Genomic DNA, 17,959 nt, shown 5'->3' on the forward strand with positions numbered 1-17,959 from the left:
GTTAGAAAAGATATAGACTGTTGCTACTATAAGCTACAATTAGCTGCTGTTAGCCACTATTAGCTACTATTAGCCACTATTAGCTACTATTAGCCACTATTAGCCACTATTAGCTACTATTAGCCACTATTAGCCACTATTAGCTACTATTAGCCCCTATTAGCCACTATTAGCTACTATAAGCCACTATTAGCCACTATTAGCTACTATTAGCCCTTATTAGCCACTATTAACCAGTATTAGCTACTATTAGATACTATTAGCTACTATTAGCTACTGTTATAATAATAATAATAATAATAATAATAATACATTTTACTTACAAGGTGCCTTTCTGGGCACTCAAGGACACCGTACAAAATCAAAACAATAAAATCAAATTGGATAAAAAAGACAACAACAACAACAAACAAAGATAGAAAAGATATAGACTGTTGCTACTATAAGCTACTATTAGCTACTGTTAGCTACCATTAGCTACTATTAGCCACTATTATCTACTGTTAGCCACTATTAGCTACTGTTAGCTACTGTTGATTGATTGAAACTTTTTCGAGCACCTGGTGGCCGGGCCTGTCCCCATGGGGCCCGGCCGGGCACAGCCCGAAGAGGCAACGTGGGTCCCCCTTCCAATGGACTCACCACTCATGGGAGGGGTCATAGAGGTCGGGTGCGATGTGATCTGGGCGGCAGTCGAAGGCAGGGCACTTGGCGGTCCCATCCTCGGCTACATAAGCTAGCTCTTGGGATGTGGAACGTCACCTCACTGGGGGGAAGGAGCCTGAGCTAGTGCGCGAAGTGGAGAAGTTCCAGACTCACTTCGACGCACAGCAAGGGCTCTGGAACCAATTCTCTCGAGATGGGCTGGACTCTTTTGTCGCCCCCCGGCTCAAAGCCTGCACCTTGGAGTTCCACCCAGTGGACGAGAGGGTAGCCTCCCTCCGCCTTTGGGTGGGGGACGGGTCCTGACTGTTGTTTGTGCTTACGCACCAAACAGCAGTTCAGAGTACCCACCCTTTTTGGGTACACTCCAGGGAGTACTGGAAAGTGCTCCCCCAGGTGATTCCCTTGTCCTACTGGGGGACTTCAACGCTCATGTTGGCAACGACAGTGAAACCTGGAGAAGCGTGATTGGGAAGAATGGCCGCCCGGATCTGAACCCGAGTGGTGTTTTGTTATTGGACTTTTGTGCTGGTCACAGATTGTCTTTAACAAACACCATGTTCAAACATAAGGGTGTCCATATGTGCACATGGCACCAGGACACCCTAGGCCGCAGTTCCATGATCGACTTTGTAGTTGTGTCATCGGATTTGCGGCCTCATGTTTTGGACACTCGGGTGAAGAGAGGGCGGAGCTTTCTACCGATCACCACCTGGTGGTGAGTTGGCTGCGATGGTGGGGGAGGATGCCGGACAGACCTGGCAGCCCCAAACGCATTGTGAGGGTCTGCTGGGAACGCCTGGCAGAGTCTCCTGTCAGAGAAAGTTTCAATTCCCACCTCCGGAAGAACTTTGAACATGTCACGAGGGAGGTGCTGGACATTGAGTCCGTGTGGACCATGTTCCGCACCTCTATTGTCGAGGCGGCTGATTGGAGCTGTGGCCGCAAGGTTGTTGGTGCCTGTCGGGGAGTGCTCAGAGAGTATGGGGTATGGGACTGCCTGATTGTGAAGGTCCGCTCCCTGTAATATTAGTGTCAGAACTTCGTCCGCAATGCCGGCGGTCAGTCGAACACGTTTCCAGTGAGGGTTGGACTCCGCCAAGGCTACCCTTTGTCACCCCTTCTGACTGAATTTCTAGGCGCATTCAAGGCGTTGAGGGGATCCACTTTGGTGGCTGCAGAATTAGGACACTGCTTTTTCCGGATGATGTGGTCCTGATGGTTTCATCTGGCCAGGATCTTCAGCTCTTACGACTGGGATGAGAATCAGCACCTAAAGTCTGAGTCCATGATTCTTGCCCGTAAAAGAGTGGAGTGCCATCTCCGGGTTGGGGGGGAGACCCTGCCCCAAGTGGAGGAGTTCAAGTACCTAGGAGTCTTGTTCACGAGTGGGGGAAGAGTGGATGGTGAGATGGACAGGCGAGTCGGTGCGGCGTCTTCAGTAATGCGGACGTTGTATCGATCTGTTGTGGTGAAGAAGGAGCTGAGCCGGAAGGCAAAGCTCTCAATTTACCGCTTAATCTACGTTCCCATCCTCACCTATGGTCATGAGCTTTGGGTTATGACCAAAAAGATAGGATCACGGGTACAAGCGGCCGAAATGAGTTTCCTCCGCCGGGTGGTGGGTCTCTCCCTTAGAGATAGGGTGAGAAGCTCTGTCGTCTGGGAGGAACTCAAAGTAAAGCCGCTGCTCCTCCACATGGAGAGGAGCCAGATGAGGTGGTTCGGGCATCTGGTCAGGATGTCACCCGAACGCCTCCTTAGGGAGGTGTTTAGGGCAAGTCCAATCGGCAGGAGGCCACGGGTAAGACCCAGGACACGTTGGGAAGACTATGTCTCCGAGCTGGCCTGGGAACGCTTTTGGATCCCCCAGGAGGAGCTGGACCAAGTGGCTCGGCTTCCCTGCTTAGGCTGCTACCCCCACTACCTGACCTCGAATAAGCGGAAGGAAATGGATGGATGGATGGCATTTACAATGTTATGCAATATACAGTATATATATATATATATATTGAAAATAAAAATAAAAGAAATGTACAAAAAAAATTCTACAATAAAAATAAAAGACATTTATGAATACTAAATTGATTTAAAAATACATAAAAAATATATTTAAAACATTACAAATGCATGTATAAATATAATATAGATAAAAAAGATATTAAAAAATGTACCAATACAAAATGAAAAGTAAAAAATACAATGTAAAATGTTATGCAATATAGATATTTAAAATAAACATTACAAAAAATATATACAAAAGCATTTTAAAATTAAATTGTACAAATATTAAATTAATTAAAAAGTATGTTTAAAAAATATATAAATAAATATAAAATAAATAAATGTACCAATATAATTGTAAAAAATACATTTCAAATGTTTTGTTAAGATATTCTAAAAATACATGTATAAGTATGTAAAAAAATGTAAATATGCCAGCTCATAAAAAGGGCGGGCTAAAATCTCCCGTCCAAAGGCAAAACCCAGTAACTCAATGTTGGTCAAAACTGAGCTGATAATAATTTTGGAGTTACTAGGTGATATGCTTTACATTAGTGTATGCGATTTTGTAATTTGTTCCGTAAGTAAGCTGTTACGCGCATGGCAGAACCTAGCAACTACCACATAACCGCGTGGATACAACAGAAAAACCTAGTATCTCAAGGGACCGATCGGAGCTTCTTTGTCAGTCGCCTTATTGTCTTTAATGAGACATTTGCAGGAATGGGGGCCGACGGTCAAGCTGATTATGTGATATTATGGCAGGAGGGGATATTTGGAAGATTGGCCCAGGACGTTCAAGCACCTTCATTAAATGTATTCTTCTTCATTCTTCCCCTTGCATACTCTTTTTGGCAGATAACTACGGAGGTCAAAATAAAAACTGGACGCTGTACATGGCTCTTGCCCAATGTGCAAAGGCAGAATGGGGCCCAACCGAGATTGTGATCAAATATCTGGAGAAAGGGCACACGTTCATGAGAGCAGATTCAATCCATGGCTCAGTCGCCAAGAAAATGGAAGCTCAAATAAACATCTATATGTTTGATGACTTTGTAGATCTTTGTAAGACAGCATCAAGATAGATTGGTTTTCCTTTGTTTTCTCAAAATCAGCTAAAAGTGAGTTACTAGGTTTTGCCTTTGGACGGGAGAAATGTTCTCCCAGTGTGGTATTTTGTGGTGTGGAGGCAGACTAACTAACCTCAAGAAGACCGGGAAGGTTGGAAGTCTTTATTGTTGAAGACAAATGTGTGACTTGGATTATCACTTTGCTAAGAAAACAGTTTAGTTGATCAACGGCAGGAGAAAATAAAAGCAGGACTCTCCTGGGCGTCATTTGGCATGCCTTTGGGCAGACCATGTGACGTCAGTTGAAGGCCTCCTTGTTGATCCACATCAGCGTCCGCGTCTCGTTGGGCTTGCACTCATACTCGATGTTGCTGAACTTGTTGCCGAACTGACAGTGCTCCCTCTTGTAGTAGTTGTAGTACTTGGCCTGCCACACCGTCTCAAACGTGCCCGCCTTCTGGAACTGATGCACAACACTCAACTGCAGAAGGGCACAGGCTGGCCAATCAAAGGATGGGGGCCATTCTCATACTTTTTACCTTTAAAAACCAGTCGATTTTTTTTTTCAACGAACCAGAAAATGCATTTTCAATAGGATTTGCATGTGAACGCTAAAGAGCCTGAGCTGAACGCTAAATGCTAACAGTTAGCACGTTAGCCAGACAGCATCTGCTAACAAAAATATGAGCAAAATGAGCTAAAAAAGATAGCATGCCAACAGTACTGTGCTAACATGTCAACAGTAGCATGTTTACAGTTAGCTAAAAATGTAGCATGGTACTGTTAGCACGCTAAAATGCTAACTGTAATACACGGCAAGTTCCAAAATATATTACCCTGAAATGTGTACCGGAAAAGTAATGTTAGCATGCAAGTAGTACCACAAAATGACATAAGCATATACCCGACACAATTAGCTAAAAATAAAAAAAGCTATCTTACTAACAGTACTATGCTACCATGTTAACAGTAGCATGCTTACAGTTGATACTGAAGTGTACACCTCTTAAATTAGCTAAAAAAATAAATAAAAATGCTAACTGTAACACACGTCAAGTTCCAAAATATATTACCCTGAAATGTGTACCTGAAAAGTGTTTAAAAGGGTAGCCTGCTAAAGTTAACATGCAATATATGCAAAATATGACTCAGGTGTATACCCTACGAAATGTGCTAAAAAATAAAAAGGTGGCATTCTAACAGGTATTTTTTTCAAATAACAAAAATTGGATGCTGAGGTGTATACCTGCAAAATTAGCTAAACAAAACCCTAGCACGCCAATATTAGCATGTTAAAATGGTAACTGTAACCTGCGTCAAATACAAGAACATACTACTCTGAAGGGTGTATCTGAAAAGTGTTTAAAAGGCTAGTCTGCTAATGTTAGCATGCAACATGTACCACAATATGACAAAGGCGTATACACTACGAAATTAGCAAAAAATAAAAAAGCTAGCAAAATAACAGGTATCTTTAGTCAAGTTACAAAATATTTGATGCTGAAATGTAAACCAGCAAAATTAGTTAAAAAATTAAATAAAATGCTAATTGTAACACACGTCAAGTTCCAAAATATGTTAACCTGATATGTGTACCTGAGAATAGCTTTAAAAGGGTAGCCTGCTAATGTTAGCATGCAATAAGTACCAAAATATGACTCAGGCTTACACCCAACAAAATTAGCTAAAAAAAAAAAAAAAAGTTAGCTTGCTATCATGTATCATTTGTCAAGTAACAAAATATTTGATGCTGAGGTGTAAACCTGTAAAATTAGCTAAAAAAACAAACAAACACAACCTAAGCACGCTAATATTAGCATGTTAAAATGCTAACTGTAACATGCTTCAAGTTCTAAAATATATCACTTTGAGGCGTCTACCTGAAAAAATTGTTTAAAAGGCTAGCCTACAAAAAGCTAGCATATTAACAAGTATCATTTGTCAAGTAACAACATTTTTGACGCTGACGCGCATACCAGCAAAATTATCTAAAACGCAATCTAGCATGGTAATGTTAGAATGTTAAAATGCTAACTGTAACATGTGTTAAGTACCAAAATATGTTACTCCAAGGTGTGTGTTTGAATTTTTTCAAAAAGGCTTCAACCTGCTAATGTTAGCATGCAACAAGTACTTAAATACAATTAAGGTGTGTACCTGTAAAATTAGCTAAAAAAAAACAAAACTAGTTTAGTAACTAACAAGAATCATTAGTCAAATAACAAAATATTTGACTTTTCGGTATATCCCGGCAAAATTAGCTAAAAAATGTATCATGCTAATGTTAGCATGCTAAAATACTAACCTTAGATGCATTAAGTTCCAAAATGTCTAAATGCTAGCCTGCCAATGTTAGCATGCAACAAGTACCTGAATATGACCTACACAATTAGCTAAAATGCTAGCATACTAACAGGTTTTATTTGTCAAGTAACAAAATATTAGACGCTGAGGTGTATGTTGGCAAAATTGGCAAAAAATAAAATAAAATCTAGCATGCTAATGTCAGCATGTTGAAATGCTAACTGTAACGTGCGTGCCTCAGAATCCTAAATATTTTACTTTGAGGTGTGTGCCTGAAAAAAAATGTTTGAATGCTAATGTTAGCAAGCATTAAGTACCAAAACACAAGTAAGGTGCAAAACTAGCTTAAAAAACGTTAGCACACTGATGTTAGCATGCTAACAGGCATCATTACTCAAGTAAGAAAATACTTGACGCTGAGGTGTACACCTGCACAGTTAGCCCAAAAGCTAGCATGCTAAGGTACTACCAGGATGCTAATCGTTGTAGAAAAGTGTTCACCTCCACGCTGACTTGGACGGGCTGGCGGTCTCCACTCTTGGTGTGGGGGACGCCCTCCGTGTCGTACTTGCCCTGGTAGACCACCTGCTCCTGGTCTCGGGACTCTTCTTCCAGAGGGAACACGATGCCGCCGATGTTCATGTTGCTGATACAAGCACAATCATCGATCAATTACAACTATTAACTAACCATCTATCTATCTATCTATCTATCTATCTATCTATCTATATATCCATCTATCTATCTATCTATCAACTAACTAATAACTAACTAATTAACTAACTAATTAACTAACTAACAAGTAACTAATGGACAATCAACTATATAACAACAAACTGGCAATTAACTAACCAATAAACTGACAAATTAACAAGCAACTGACTTGGTAAATAGCAATTAACTAAATACTATCCAACTAATTAATAATGAACTAACTAACTAACAATCAACAAACCAACAACTAAGTACCAATGGAATAAATAATTAACAACCAATTGACATGATGACTAACAATTAATTAAATAATAACTAACTAATAACTAACTAGCATGCAACTTACCAACAAATAACTAACTATTAACTAACAAATAACAAATTAACTAATTAACAAACAACTGACTTGGTAAATACAAATTAACTGAACACTAACCAAATAACCAACAATGAACTAACTAACAATCAAATAACCAACAACTAACTGTCAATTAACTTAGAGATTACCAATAAACTAACTCATTAACAACCAACTGACTTGGTAACTGATAATTAACTAAATATTAACTGACTAATAACTAACTAAATAGCCAATAACCAACAACTAACTGGCAATTAACTAACACATATATAATAAACTAACCAATTAACAACCAACTGACTTGGTAGCTAACATTTAACTAACTAAACAGTCATTAACAACAAACTAAAAATTAGTTGACTGGCAACTAACTATAAACGGATAACAAATAACTAACTACTCACTAACTACTATCTAACAATTAACTTACAATTCAATAAATAACTAACAGCTAATTACTAATTGATTTTCCATTAATTATGAACTAAACAACAATTAATTAAAAACTAAATAATTACTAGCTACTCTAATAATCAACCAACTAACTAACTAACTAACTAACTGACTAACTAACTTACCAACAAAAAAGTCATTAACTAACAATTAACATACAGTTAACTAATAACTAACTGTCTAACTAACAATTAAATATTGTCAAACTAGCAAACTAACTAGCTAACAATTAATTAACCAACAACCAATGACTGACTGACTCACTAACTGGTTATGTACCTGACTAACTAACAGACACATTGACTAACTAACATCCTAACAACTAACTAGCTAAAATCAAGTAACTGGCAATTACCTAACAAACTAGCAACTAACCATGAACTAACTACACATTAAGAACTAACTAACGGCTAGCTAGTTAATTAACCAACAACCTACCTAACTAACTAACTAACCGAAAGAAGAGTGTCTTCTCTCAGGCTATCAATGTGCCAGCTGCTCCGACGCTGTGTGTGACGTCATCACGTTAGCAGACAACAAGTCGGAATGCGCACAATTTAATTTATTCATGAGGTCACGTGACACCGCAGGCCAGTGACGGGTTCTAATTTGCCTTCTTTTGCTATTGAACACATTTTGTGAATATGAGTGAACACATAAGGTGAATATTAGTGAACACATTAGGTGAATATGAGTGAACACATGAGGTGAATATGAGTGAACACATTAGGTGAATATGAGTGAACACAATAGGTGAATATTAGTGAACACATTAGGTGAATGTTAGTGAACACATTAGGTGAATATGAGTGAACACAATAGGTGAATATTAGTGAATAAATTAGGTGAATATTAGTGAACACATTAGGTGAATATGAATGAAGACATTAGGTGAATATGAGTGAACACATTAGGTGAATATGAGTGAACATATGAGTGAACACATAAGGTGAATATTAGTGAACACATTAGGTGAATCATAGTGAATACATTAGGTGAATATTAGTGAACATATTAGGTGAATATTAGTGAACATTAGTGAATACATTAGGTGAATATGAGTGAACACATTAGGTGAATATGAGTGAACACATTAGGTGAATATTAGTGAACACATTTGGTGAATATTAGTGAATACATTAGGTGAATATGAGTGAACACATGAGGTGAATATGAGTGAATACATTAGGTGAATATGAGTGAACACATGAGGTGAATATGAATGAACACATTAGGTGAATATGAGTGAACACATTAGGTAAATATGAGTGAACACATTAGGTGAATATTAGTGAACACATTAGGTGAATATTAGTGAATACATTATGTGAATATTAGTGAACACATTAGGTGAACATTAGTGAATACATTAGGTGAATATTAGTGAATACATTAGGTGAATATGAGTGTACACATGGGGTGAATATGAGTGAATACATTAGGTGAATATGAGTGAACACATGAGGTGAATATGAATGAACACATTAGGTGAATATGAGTGAACACATGGGGTGAATATGAGTGAATACATTAGGTGAACATTAGTGAATACATTAGGTGAATATGAGTGAACACATTAGGTGAATATTAGTGAATACATTAGGTGAACATTAGTGAATACATTAGGTGAATATTAGTGAACACATTAGGTGAATATGAGTGAACACATGAGGTGAATATGAGTGAATTCATTACGTGGCCTCCACGGTTCCGGGCTTGACGACCACCTCGATCTTGTACTTGGATCCCGTCAGCAGCTTGATGGTTCTGGTCTGGCCGAAGCGGGTCCCGTCCACCTTAAAGAAGACGGGCCCCTCGTTGGGCTGGATCCGCAGTGAGATGGAGATGTTGACGATAGGCGGCACGTCGTCCATTTTGACACCTCTCGGGGGGAGGGGGTGGCCAACTCTCTCGGGGAGGCTGAGCGATGCTGAGGAGGACCACTGTCAAGCAGGCGAACATCAACAGCACTACTTCCGGCCGCAGTCCCCGCAATAAGAGCTCAGCATTTGAAGCCTACATACTACTGTGAAGAATATTCATATCTGGAAAAGGTTTAATCGGTGGTGCTACTTCCGGCTGCACACTTCACAATAAGAGCTCAGTAGTGGTACTTCCGGTCGCAGTCTTCACAATAAGAGATCATCATTTGAAACATACATTATAGTGTGACCTACATTTATGTCTGAAAAAGGTTTAAGAAATGGTGCTACATCCGGCTGCAGTCTTCATAATAAGAGCTCACCATTTGAAGCATACATAATAGTGTGAAGAATATTCATATCTGGAAAAAGATTTAATCGGTGGTGCTATTTCCGGCTGCACACTTCGCAATAAGAGTGCAATAATGCTACTTCCAACCACAGTCTTGACAATAAGAGCTCAGCATTTGAAGAATACATAAAAGCGTGAAGTACGTAGGGTGTACCCCGCCTTCCGCCCGAATGCAGCTGAGATAGGCTCCAGCTCCCCCCGCAATCCAGAAAGGGACAAGCGGTAGGAAATGGATGGATGGATGGATATTTATATCTGAAAATGGTTAAATCGCTGTGGTGCTGCTTCCAGCTGCATACTTCACAATAAGAGCTCAGTTGTGCTACTTCCGGTCCCAGTCTTCACAAAAAGAGATCAGCATTTCAAACATTCATAATAGTGTGAAGTATATTTATATCTGAAAGAGGTTCAATCAGTAGTGCTACTTCCGGCTGCAGTCTACACAAGAGCTAGCTCAGCATTTGAAGAATACATGATCCCTCCATCCATTTTCTACCGCTTATTCCCTTTCAGGGTCGCGGGGGTTGCTGGCGCCTATCTCAGCAACAATCGGGCGGAAGGCGGGGTACACCCTGGACAAGTCGCCACCTCATCACAGGGCCAACACAGATAGACAGACAACATTCACACTCACATTCACACACTAGGGCCAATTTAGTGTTGCCAATCAACCTATCCCCAGGTGCATGTCTTTGGAAGTGGGAGGAAGCCGGAGTACCCGGAGGGAACCCACGCATTCACGGGGAGAACATGCAAACTCCACACAGAAAGATCCCGAGCCTGGATTTGAACCCACGACTGCAGGAACTTCGTATTGTGAGGCAGACGCACTAACCCCTCTGCCACCGTGAAGCCGAATACATGATCGCATGAAGTATATTTATATCTAAAAAAAAGGTTCAATCAGCTGTGCGATTTCCGGCCATACAATTCACAATAAGAGCTCAGCATTTGAAGCATGCATGATAGTGTGGAGTACATTTATATCTGAAAAAGGTTCAATCAGTAGTGGTACTTCTGGCTGCAGACTTCACAATAAGAGCTCAGTAGTTCTACTTCCGGCCACAGACCTTCACAATAGAGATATCAGCATTTGAAACATACATAATAGTGTGAGGTATAGTTAGTTATATCTAAAAAAGGTTTAATCAGCGGTGCTACTTCAAGCTGCAGACTTCACAATAAGAGCTCAGAAGTGCTACTTCCGGTCGCAGTCTTCACAAAAAGTGTTTAGCATTTGAAACATACATAATAGCGTGAAATATATTCATATCTGAAAATGGTTTAATCTGTGGTGCTACATCGGGCTGTAGACTTCACAATAAGAGCTCAGTAGTGCTACTTCCGGCCACAGTATTTGCAAAAAAAGCTCGGAATTGAAGCATACATAATAGCATGAAGTATATTTATATCTGAAAATGGTTTAATCGGTGGTGCTATTTCCGGCGGCAGACTTCTTTATAAGAGTGCAATATGGCAACTTTTGGCGGCAGTCTTCACAATAAGAGCTCAGCAATTAGACAAACATGAGCGTGTCACATTTCTGTCAGAAAGAGGTTAGATGATGTCAAAGCAACAGCTGGTGATTTATTGCATCACTTGGCTTTCACAGACTTCAGTCAATGACATGCAACATGAAACAGTTCTATGACATCCATTGGTGATAAATCAACATCTGTTACTGTGATTCTTACAAACATTAGGTTTCACTCTTTTGAGGGTAAAATAACATTCATTCTCTTATCTTCTTTAGAAAAAAAGTGTAAAAATAAGCATATATAAATGTGTGTATGTACAAACGTGAATAAAAAGGTATAAATTAGAGAAGGACACCGCCGATGATGTCATCGGTCCAGTTCGGCCTGCAGGATCTCCCCCCAGGTCTCGGCGTCCAGCGGGACCATCTTGCTGTGTCTGAGCTCCTCAGCTGATGTGACGTTGCTATAGCGACCGCTCAGCCAGTCCCTCTTCACACAGCCGAGCATGTAGTTCCGCACTACCGCCACCTGGTGGTGCACACCAGACTAAAGTTTAGCATGTATCAGGAGATGTTTCTGAGCGGGAACGTTTAAGCACCAACACTTAAAGGCCTACTGAAAGCCACTACTAGCCACCACGCAGTCTGATAGTTTATATATCAATGATGAAATATTAACATTGCAACACATGCCAAGACGGCCTTTTTACTTTACTAAATTACAATTTTAAATTTCCCGGGAGTTTCGTCTTCGAAACGTGTGTAATGATGACGTGTACGCAAGACGTCACGGGTTTTTAGGAAGTATGAGCGCTGCGCACACACACAGCTAAAAGTCGTCTGCTTTAACGGAATAATTACAGAGTATTTTGGACATCTGTGTTGCTGAATCTTTTGCAATTTGTTCAATTAATATTGGAGAAGTCACGGTAGAAAGATGGAGGTGGGAAGCTTTAGCCTTTAGCCACACAAACACACGGTGATTCCTTGTTTAAAATTCCTGGAGGTGAAACTTTCATATGGATCAGAGCGCGGTCAAGCGAACATGAATCAAGACGTAATGTCAACCAGCAGGTTTCGGTGAGAAAATTGTGGTTAAAAAGTCAGTTCTTACCGGATAAAAGCTGAGTTCGGGCCGTCCATAGCTGCTGTCGACTCTCCTGAGACACTGCGCGTCAAGACACCCGTGGAGACACCCTTCCGACTATCAGGTACTATTTAACTCACTAAAACACTAGCAACACAATAGAAAGATAAGGGATTTCCCAGAATTAACCTAGTAAATGTCTCTAAAAACATCGGAATCCGTCCCAATGCAATCGCGTTTTTTTTGTTGTTTTTTTTTAGTCCGTCGCTATCAATATCCTCAAACACGAATCTTTCATCCTCGCTCAAATTAATGGGGAAATAGTCGTTTTCTCGGTTCGGATAGCACTTTTTGTTGGAGGCTCCCATTAAAAACAATGTGAATATGTGAAGAGCCCCCACACTTGTGACGTCATCGTCTGCTACTTCCGGTAGAGGCAGGGCTGTTGTCTTAGCACCGAAATTTGCGAACTTTATCGTTGATGTTCTATACTAAATCCTTTCAACAAAAATATGGCAATATTGCAAAATTATCAAGTATGACACATAGAATGGACCTGCTATCCCCGTTTAAATAAGAACATCTCATTTCAGTAGGCCTTTAAGCACCAACATTTACTTCACCCAAAGAAGAAAAGAAACCAATTTGAATAATTGATGTGTTCGTTGAAGGGGAACTATACTTTTTTGTTATGTTGCCTGTTATCTACAATCATCATGTAAGACAAGAACACATATGTTGTTCTTATTTTTATAAATTCTAACTCGTAAGAAATGGCAAGTAGGAGGTGGCTAACAAGGCAGCTAATGGAGTACAATATTGCGCCCTCTAAAAAACACCCAAAAAGTGGCAACAATACTCCATTTACATGTTGTGATTTGAACATAAACAAATTTAGTAATATTATTATTATAAGCGCTAACACAGAAGAACTACTTTTAGCGGCGCATTTTTCACTCACGAGCCTATGCTGCTATATTGACATAAGGACTGTTTTCACTGCTGGACTCTAGAAAGAGGTCCCGCAGCCTCCGTAGCAGAACCTCCAGGTTCTGTAACAGCTTCTTCCCTCTTGAAGGCATCATAATAATCCCCTCAATTCCCCCCTAAAACGATGAAGTGGCTGGACTATAAAGACAATATAACATACATCCGTAAACCTGCATGCAAATGCAAAAGTGCAATATATTTATCTGTACAGTCATCTATTTATATCTGCACCTTATTGCTCTAATCCTACACTGCAACCAACTAATGCATCGTTCTTATCTGTACTCTAAAGTTGACCTTTGAATGACGATAAAAAGGAAGTCCAAGTCTAATATTGAGCTGCTGCATGGTCTCTGAGTTGGTGAAAGTTAAATCTAGATGATAAATCATGTCTCCCACCTGGATAGTAGAAGGTTGTGGACATAAACCTACAAGTTGGTCAACTTTGACATACAACTTAGACCCAGAAATGGCAACAAAGAAAAAAAAAACACTAGTTTTTTTAGGACTTTGTGAGGATTATGATGAATTGTTGATTTAAAGGGGAAGACATAAACATGTCATCAGTCTGCATCCCAATGAGAGCAGACATTGTACAGTAAGTGTTTGATTTATTATAGTTTGTATAGCTGGTTTATCACTTAGCAATACTGCTACATGACGCTTATTGTTTGACTAAAGCTGGATCTGTTTAGCACACAGCTTTTAAAACTTGTAGATCGTCCTCCTTATATTCAGGCTCAAAATAATAAGGTTCTAGATCATCATTTGTCACAAAGTAGTCGCTGTTGTCTCTCGTCAAGTCGAACATGATTAGTAGGGTTGTTGTTGTTGAAGGGAAAGTGAACGTTGTGATGTGTCCGGATAAAACGGGAATTCTGGGTAATTTGGGAAATAAAATAAAAAAGTTTTCGGGGAGGTCCCGATTCCCGGTTGAGCCAAACGATATGACACTTGAACGGTTCCGATCAGATGAAAACTGTGGGATGTGGAGCGCGCCATACTTTTGCGGTGGAATAATAACAATATTAGTAACAATAATAATAATAATAATAATAATAATAATGAATGGATGATTTTTTTGGTGTATAATCTTTTATGTGTGAATGCTTGGACATTCACATAATAATAATAATAATAAGATAACAATATTAAGAAGAATAATAATACATTGATTTTTTTTTACTGTAGAATCCTTTATGTGTGAAAGCTTGGACATTCACAAAATAATCATAATATAAAATTATTATTATCATTAATATCATTACTATTATTGAAAATATTAATAATAAATATATGGATGGATGGACACTTGGCCATTCACACAATAAATATATTATTATTACCATTTTTTTTTATAACAATAAGAACAAAAAGATGATTTTTAGTGTAAAATATTTTATCTCTGAAAGCTTGGACATTCACACAATAATAATATAATATTGTTAATATTATCATTAATATTATTAGTAGTATTATTATTAATAATTAAAATAATAATACTGCGATGAAGTGACGACTTGTCCAGGGTGTACCCCGCCTTCCACCTGAATGCAGCTGAGATAGGCTCCATCGACCCCCCGCAACCCCAAACGGGACAAGCGGTAGGAAATGGATGGATGGATGAAATAATAATAAATAGATTATATTTTGTGTAGAATTGTTTATGTATGAAAACTTGGACATTCACACAAGAATAATATTATAATAATAGTAATAATATTTTTTTTGGTTGTAATTGTTTATGTGAGAATGATTTAACTTTGACACAATAATAACAATAATACATATAAATAGATGATTTTTTTGTTGTTGGAATCGTTTATGTGAGAATGTTTGGGCATTCACACAATAATATAATAATGATAATGATAATAATAATACATATAAATAGATTATTTTTTTAGTTGGACTACTTTATGTGAGAGTGATTGGGCATTGACACAATGATAATAATATAATAATAATAATAATAATAATAATACATATAGATTATTTTTTTAGTTGGAATATTTTATGTGAGAATGATTGGGCATTGACACAATAATTATATAATAATAATAATACATATAGATTATTTTTTGGGTAGGAATATTTTATGTGAGAATGCTTTGACATTTACACAATATTAATATAATAATAATAATAATAATAATAATAATGTAATAATAATAATACATATAAATAGATGATGTTTTTAGTTGGAATATTTTATGTGAGAATGATTGGGCATCGACACAATAATAATAATAATAATAACAATAATAATAACAATAATAATACATGTTTACCTGTATGTCATCTTTTTTGTAAGGGGCGTTGGAAGCCGGCAGACCCGTCAGCGATCCTGTTCTGTCTCCCTGTAATGTTTGTCTGATCTTGAATGGGATTGTGCTGAAAATTGTAATTTTCCTGAAGGAACTCTCCTGACGGAATAAATAAAGTACTATCTATCTATCTATCTACATATAGATTATTTTTTTTGTTGGAATATTTTATGTGAGAATGCTTGGGCATTCACACAATAATAATAATAATAATAATAATAACAATACATATAAATAGATGATTTTTTTTAGTTGGAATATTTTATGTGAGAATGCTTTCACATTTACACAATAATAATAATAACAACAATAATACTAAATATAAAGATATTTTTTTTAGTTGGAATATTTTATGTGAGAATGCTTTCACATTTACACAATAATAATAATAACAACAATAATACTAAATATAAAGATATTTTTTTTAGTTGGAATATTTTATGTGAGAATGATTGGGCATTGACACAATAATAATATAACAACAATAATAATAATAACAATAATAATACATATAGATTATTTTTTTAGTTGGAATATTGTATGTGAGAATGCTTGGGCATTCACACAATAATAATAATAATAATAATAAAATACATATAAATAGATGATTTTTTTGTTGGAATATTTTATGTGAGAATGCTTTGACATTTACACAATAATGGAAGTTACTACATTACGGTGTGTTTATAAAAACTTGGTGGATGTTTTTTAGAGCAGTTTATAGGCGCAATAGAGCAACTTTCCTTTGCCTCATTGTTAGCTGACTTTTGCTAGTGTTTATTTACGATTTAGGATGCATAAAAAGCAAGATATGTGTTCTTGTGTAACATAAGGCTGGTGAATGATAGGCAAAATGGCCCAAAAGTGCCATTTTGCCTATAATTCAAAGTGCCAGCTCAGTCTTCTCCAACTCGACTGTCTGTAAGCGGGAATGTATCGCCCCCTGCTGGAGCGGAGGGTGACCCACCTTCCAGGGGAGTCCGTCCCTGCGGTCGCTGTCCACCTCCCTGTGACAGACGGCTCTCAGCAGGAGACATTGTCTCCTCCACAGCTGCTGGCTGTCCTGGATGATGTGGTGCCACAGCCTGCAGGTGCTGGAGGCGCTGCACAGGCTCTTCGCGTCCAGCTCCTCAAATATCTTCACGCTCATCTCCGTGGGCAGACGCTCAGCGAAGTTGCGAGACCACAGGCCGCAGCTGGCTGCTCCTTCACACCGCAAGAAGACAGACGAGGACGAGGTCCTGGTGGGCTCCAGCTGCATGCTGGCTGACAGGGCCTGTCACGTGACCACACCGGAAATAGTGGATATTATTCTTGTAAAGAAAGCGTTTCAACTTCAAAACAATGTCTACCAATGCTTTCGTATTTTTACACGTTTGCCTACAAACAACCACAAAAACGTAGGAAAAGCCAAGCCTTGAGAAAAAAAATGTTATCTCGAAATTTTGGACTTCAAAGTCACGTTTACAAACACGGGACTCTGCTAGCTTGCGTGCTAACAAGCTAGCCGCGTGTGTAACGTCTACATTTTCACAGCAAACATGAGTTGTTACTTCATCAACGAAAGAATGTATTCGCTAAGAAATGCCGAGAAACGAGAGTGTACGTTTTTACCCACCCTAAGCGCCGTCTGACAGCTGATAGTTTAAATGTCTGATGGCTGTTTACACTCGTCACGTGACCGGCTGTCACGGCCGTGCGCATGCGTATCAAGAGAACGCCTCTGCGCTGACACGCCCATCCCACGGCACCTCCTTTTTGTGTTGAAAACGACTTTATTGTGAAGTATATTTATGTATAAAAAAGGTTCAATTGGTGGTATTACTTCCGACTGCAGATTTCACAATTACAACTTATCATTTGAAGCATGTATGACAGTGTGAAGTATATCTATATCTGAAAAAGGTTTAAGCGGTGGTGCAACTTCCGGCTGGCCACTTCACAATAAGAGCGCAATGATGCTACTTCTGGCTACAGTTTTCACAATAAGAGCTCAGCATTTAAAGATACATAATACGTGAGGTATATTCATTCCTGAAAATGGTTTGATCAGTGGTGCTACTTCCGGCTGCAGTCTTCACAATAAGAGCTCAGCATTTGAAGATACATAATACTATACTTCATACCTGAACTCACTATGTTCTCTGCTGGCTGTACATATCCTACTGTAAGACCTACACTGTTTCAATGTCCACATTTCTCTGTGATGCAATTGTTGATGACTGAAGTTCTGAT

General features: G+C 38.6%; 2 protein-coding genes across 2 annotated transcripts; both read right to left on the reverse strand.

Annotated features, from left to right (window-relative positions):
- Positions 1 to 3,885: 3,885 nt before the first annotated feature.
- cnrip1a (cannabinoid receptor interacting protein 1a) lies at positions 3,886 to 9,579 on the reverse strand. Its single transcript, XM_061880720.1, has 3 exons — positions 9,265 to 9,579; positions 6,543 to 6,687; positions 3,886 to 4,200 (listed from the first exon to the last, which is right to left on the reverse strand). Exons 1-3 carry the CDS (start codon positions 9,441 to 9,443, stop codon positions 4,036 to 4,038), a joined length of 489 nt encoding a protein of 162 aa, XP_061736704.1. The 5' UTR covers positions 9,444 to 9,579; the 3' UTR covers positions 3,886 to 4,035.
- A 1,831-nt stretch (positions 9,580 to 11,410) lies between these two features.
- On the reverse strand, positions 11,411 to 17,489 carry LOC133538862 (F-box only protein 48). Its single transcript, XM_061880721.1, has 3 exons — positions 17,343 to 17,489; positions 16,692 to 17,000; positions 11,411 to 11,849 (listed from the first exon to the last, which is right to left on the reverse strand). Exons 2-3 carry the CDS (start codon positions 16,983 to 16,985, stop codon positions 11,688 to 11,690), a joined length of 456 nt encoding a protein of 151 aa, XP_061736705.1. The 5' UTR covers positions 16,986 to 17,000; positions 17,343 to 17,489; the 3' UTR covers positions 11,411 to 11,687.
- Positions 17,490 to 17,959: the final 470 nt, after the last annotated feature.

The sequence above is a fragment of the Nerophis ophidion genome, linkage group LG20 (assembly GCF_033978795.1).
Source record: "Nerophis ophidion isolate RoL-2023_Sa linkage group LG20, RoL_Noph_v1.0, whole genome shotgun sequence".
In the NCBI taxonomy this organism is placed as follows: Eukaryota; Metazoa; Chordata; class Actinopteri; order Syngnathiformes; family Syngnathidae; genus Nerophis; species Nerophis ophidion.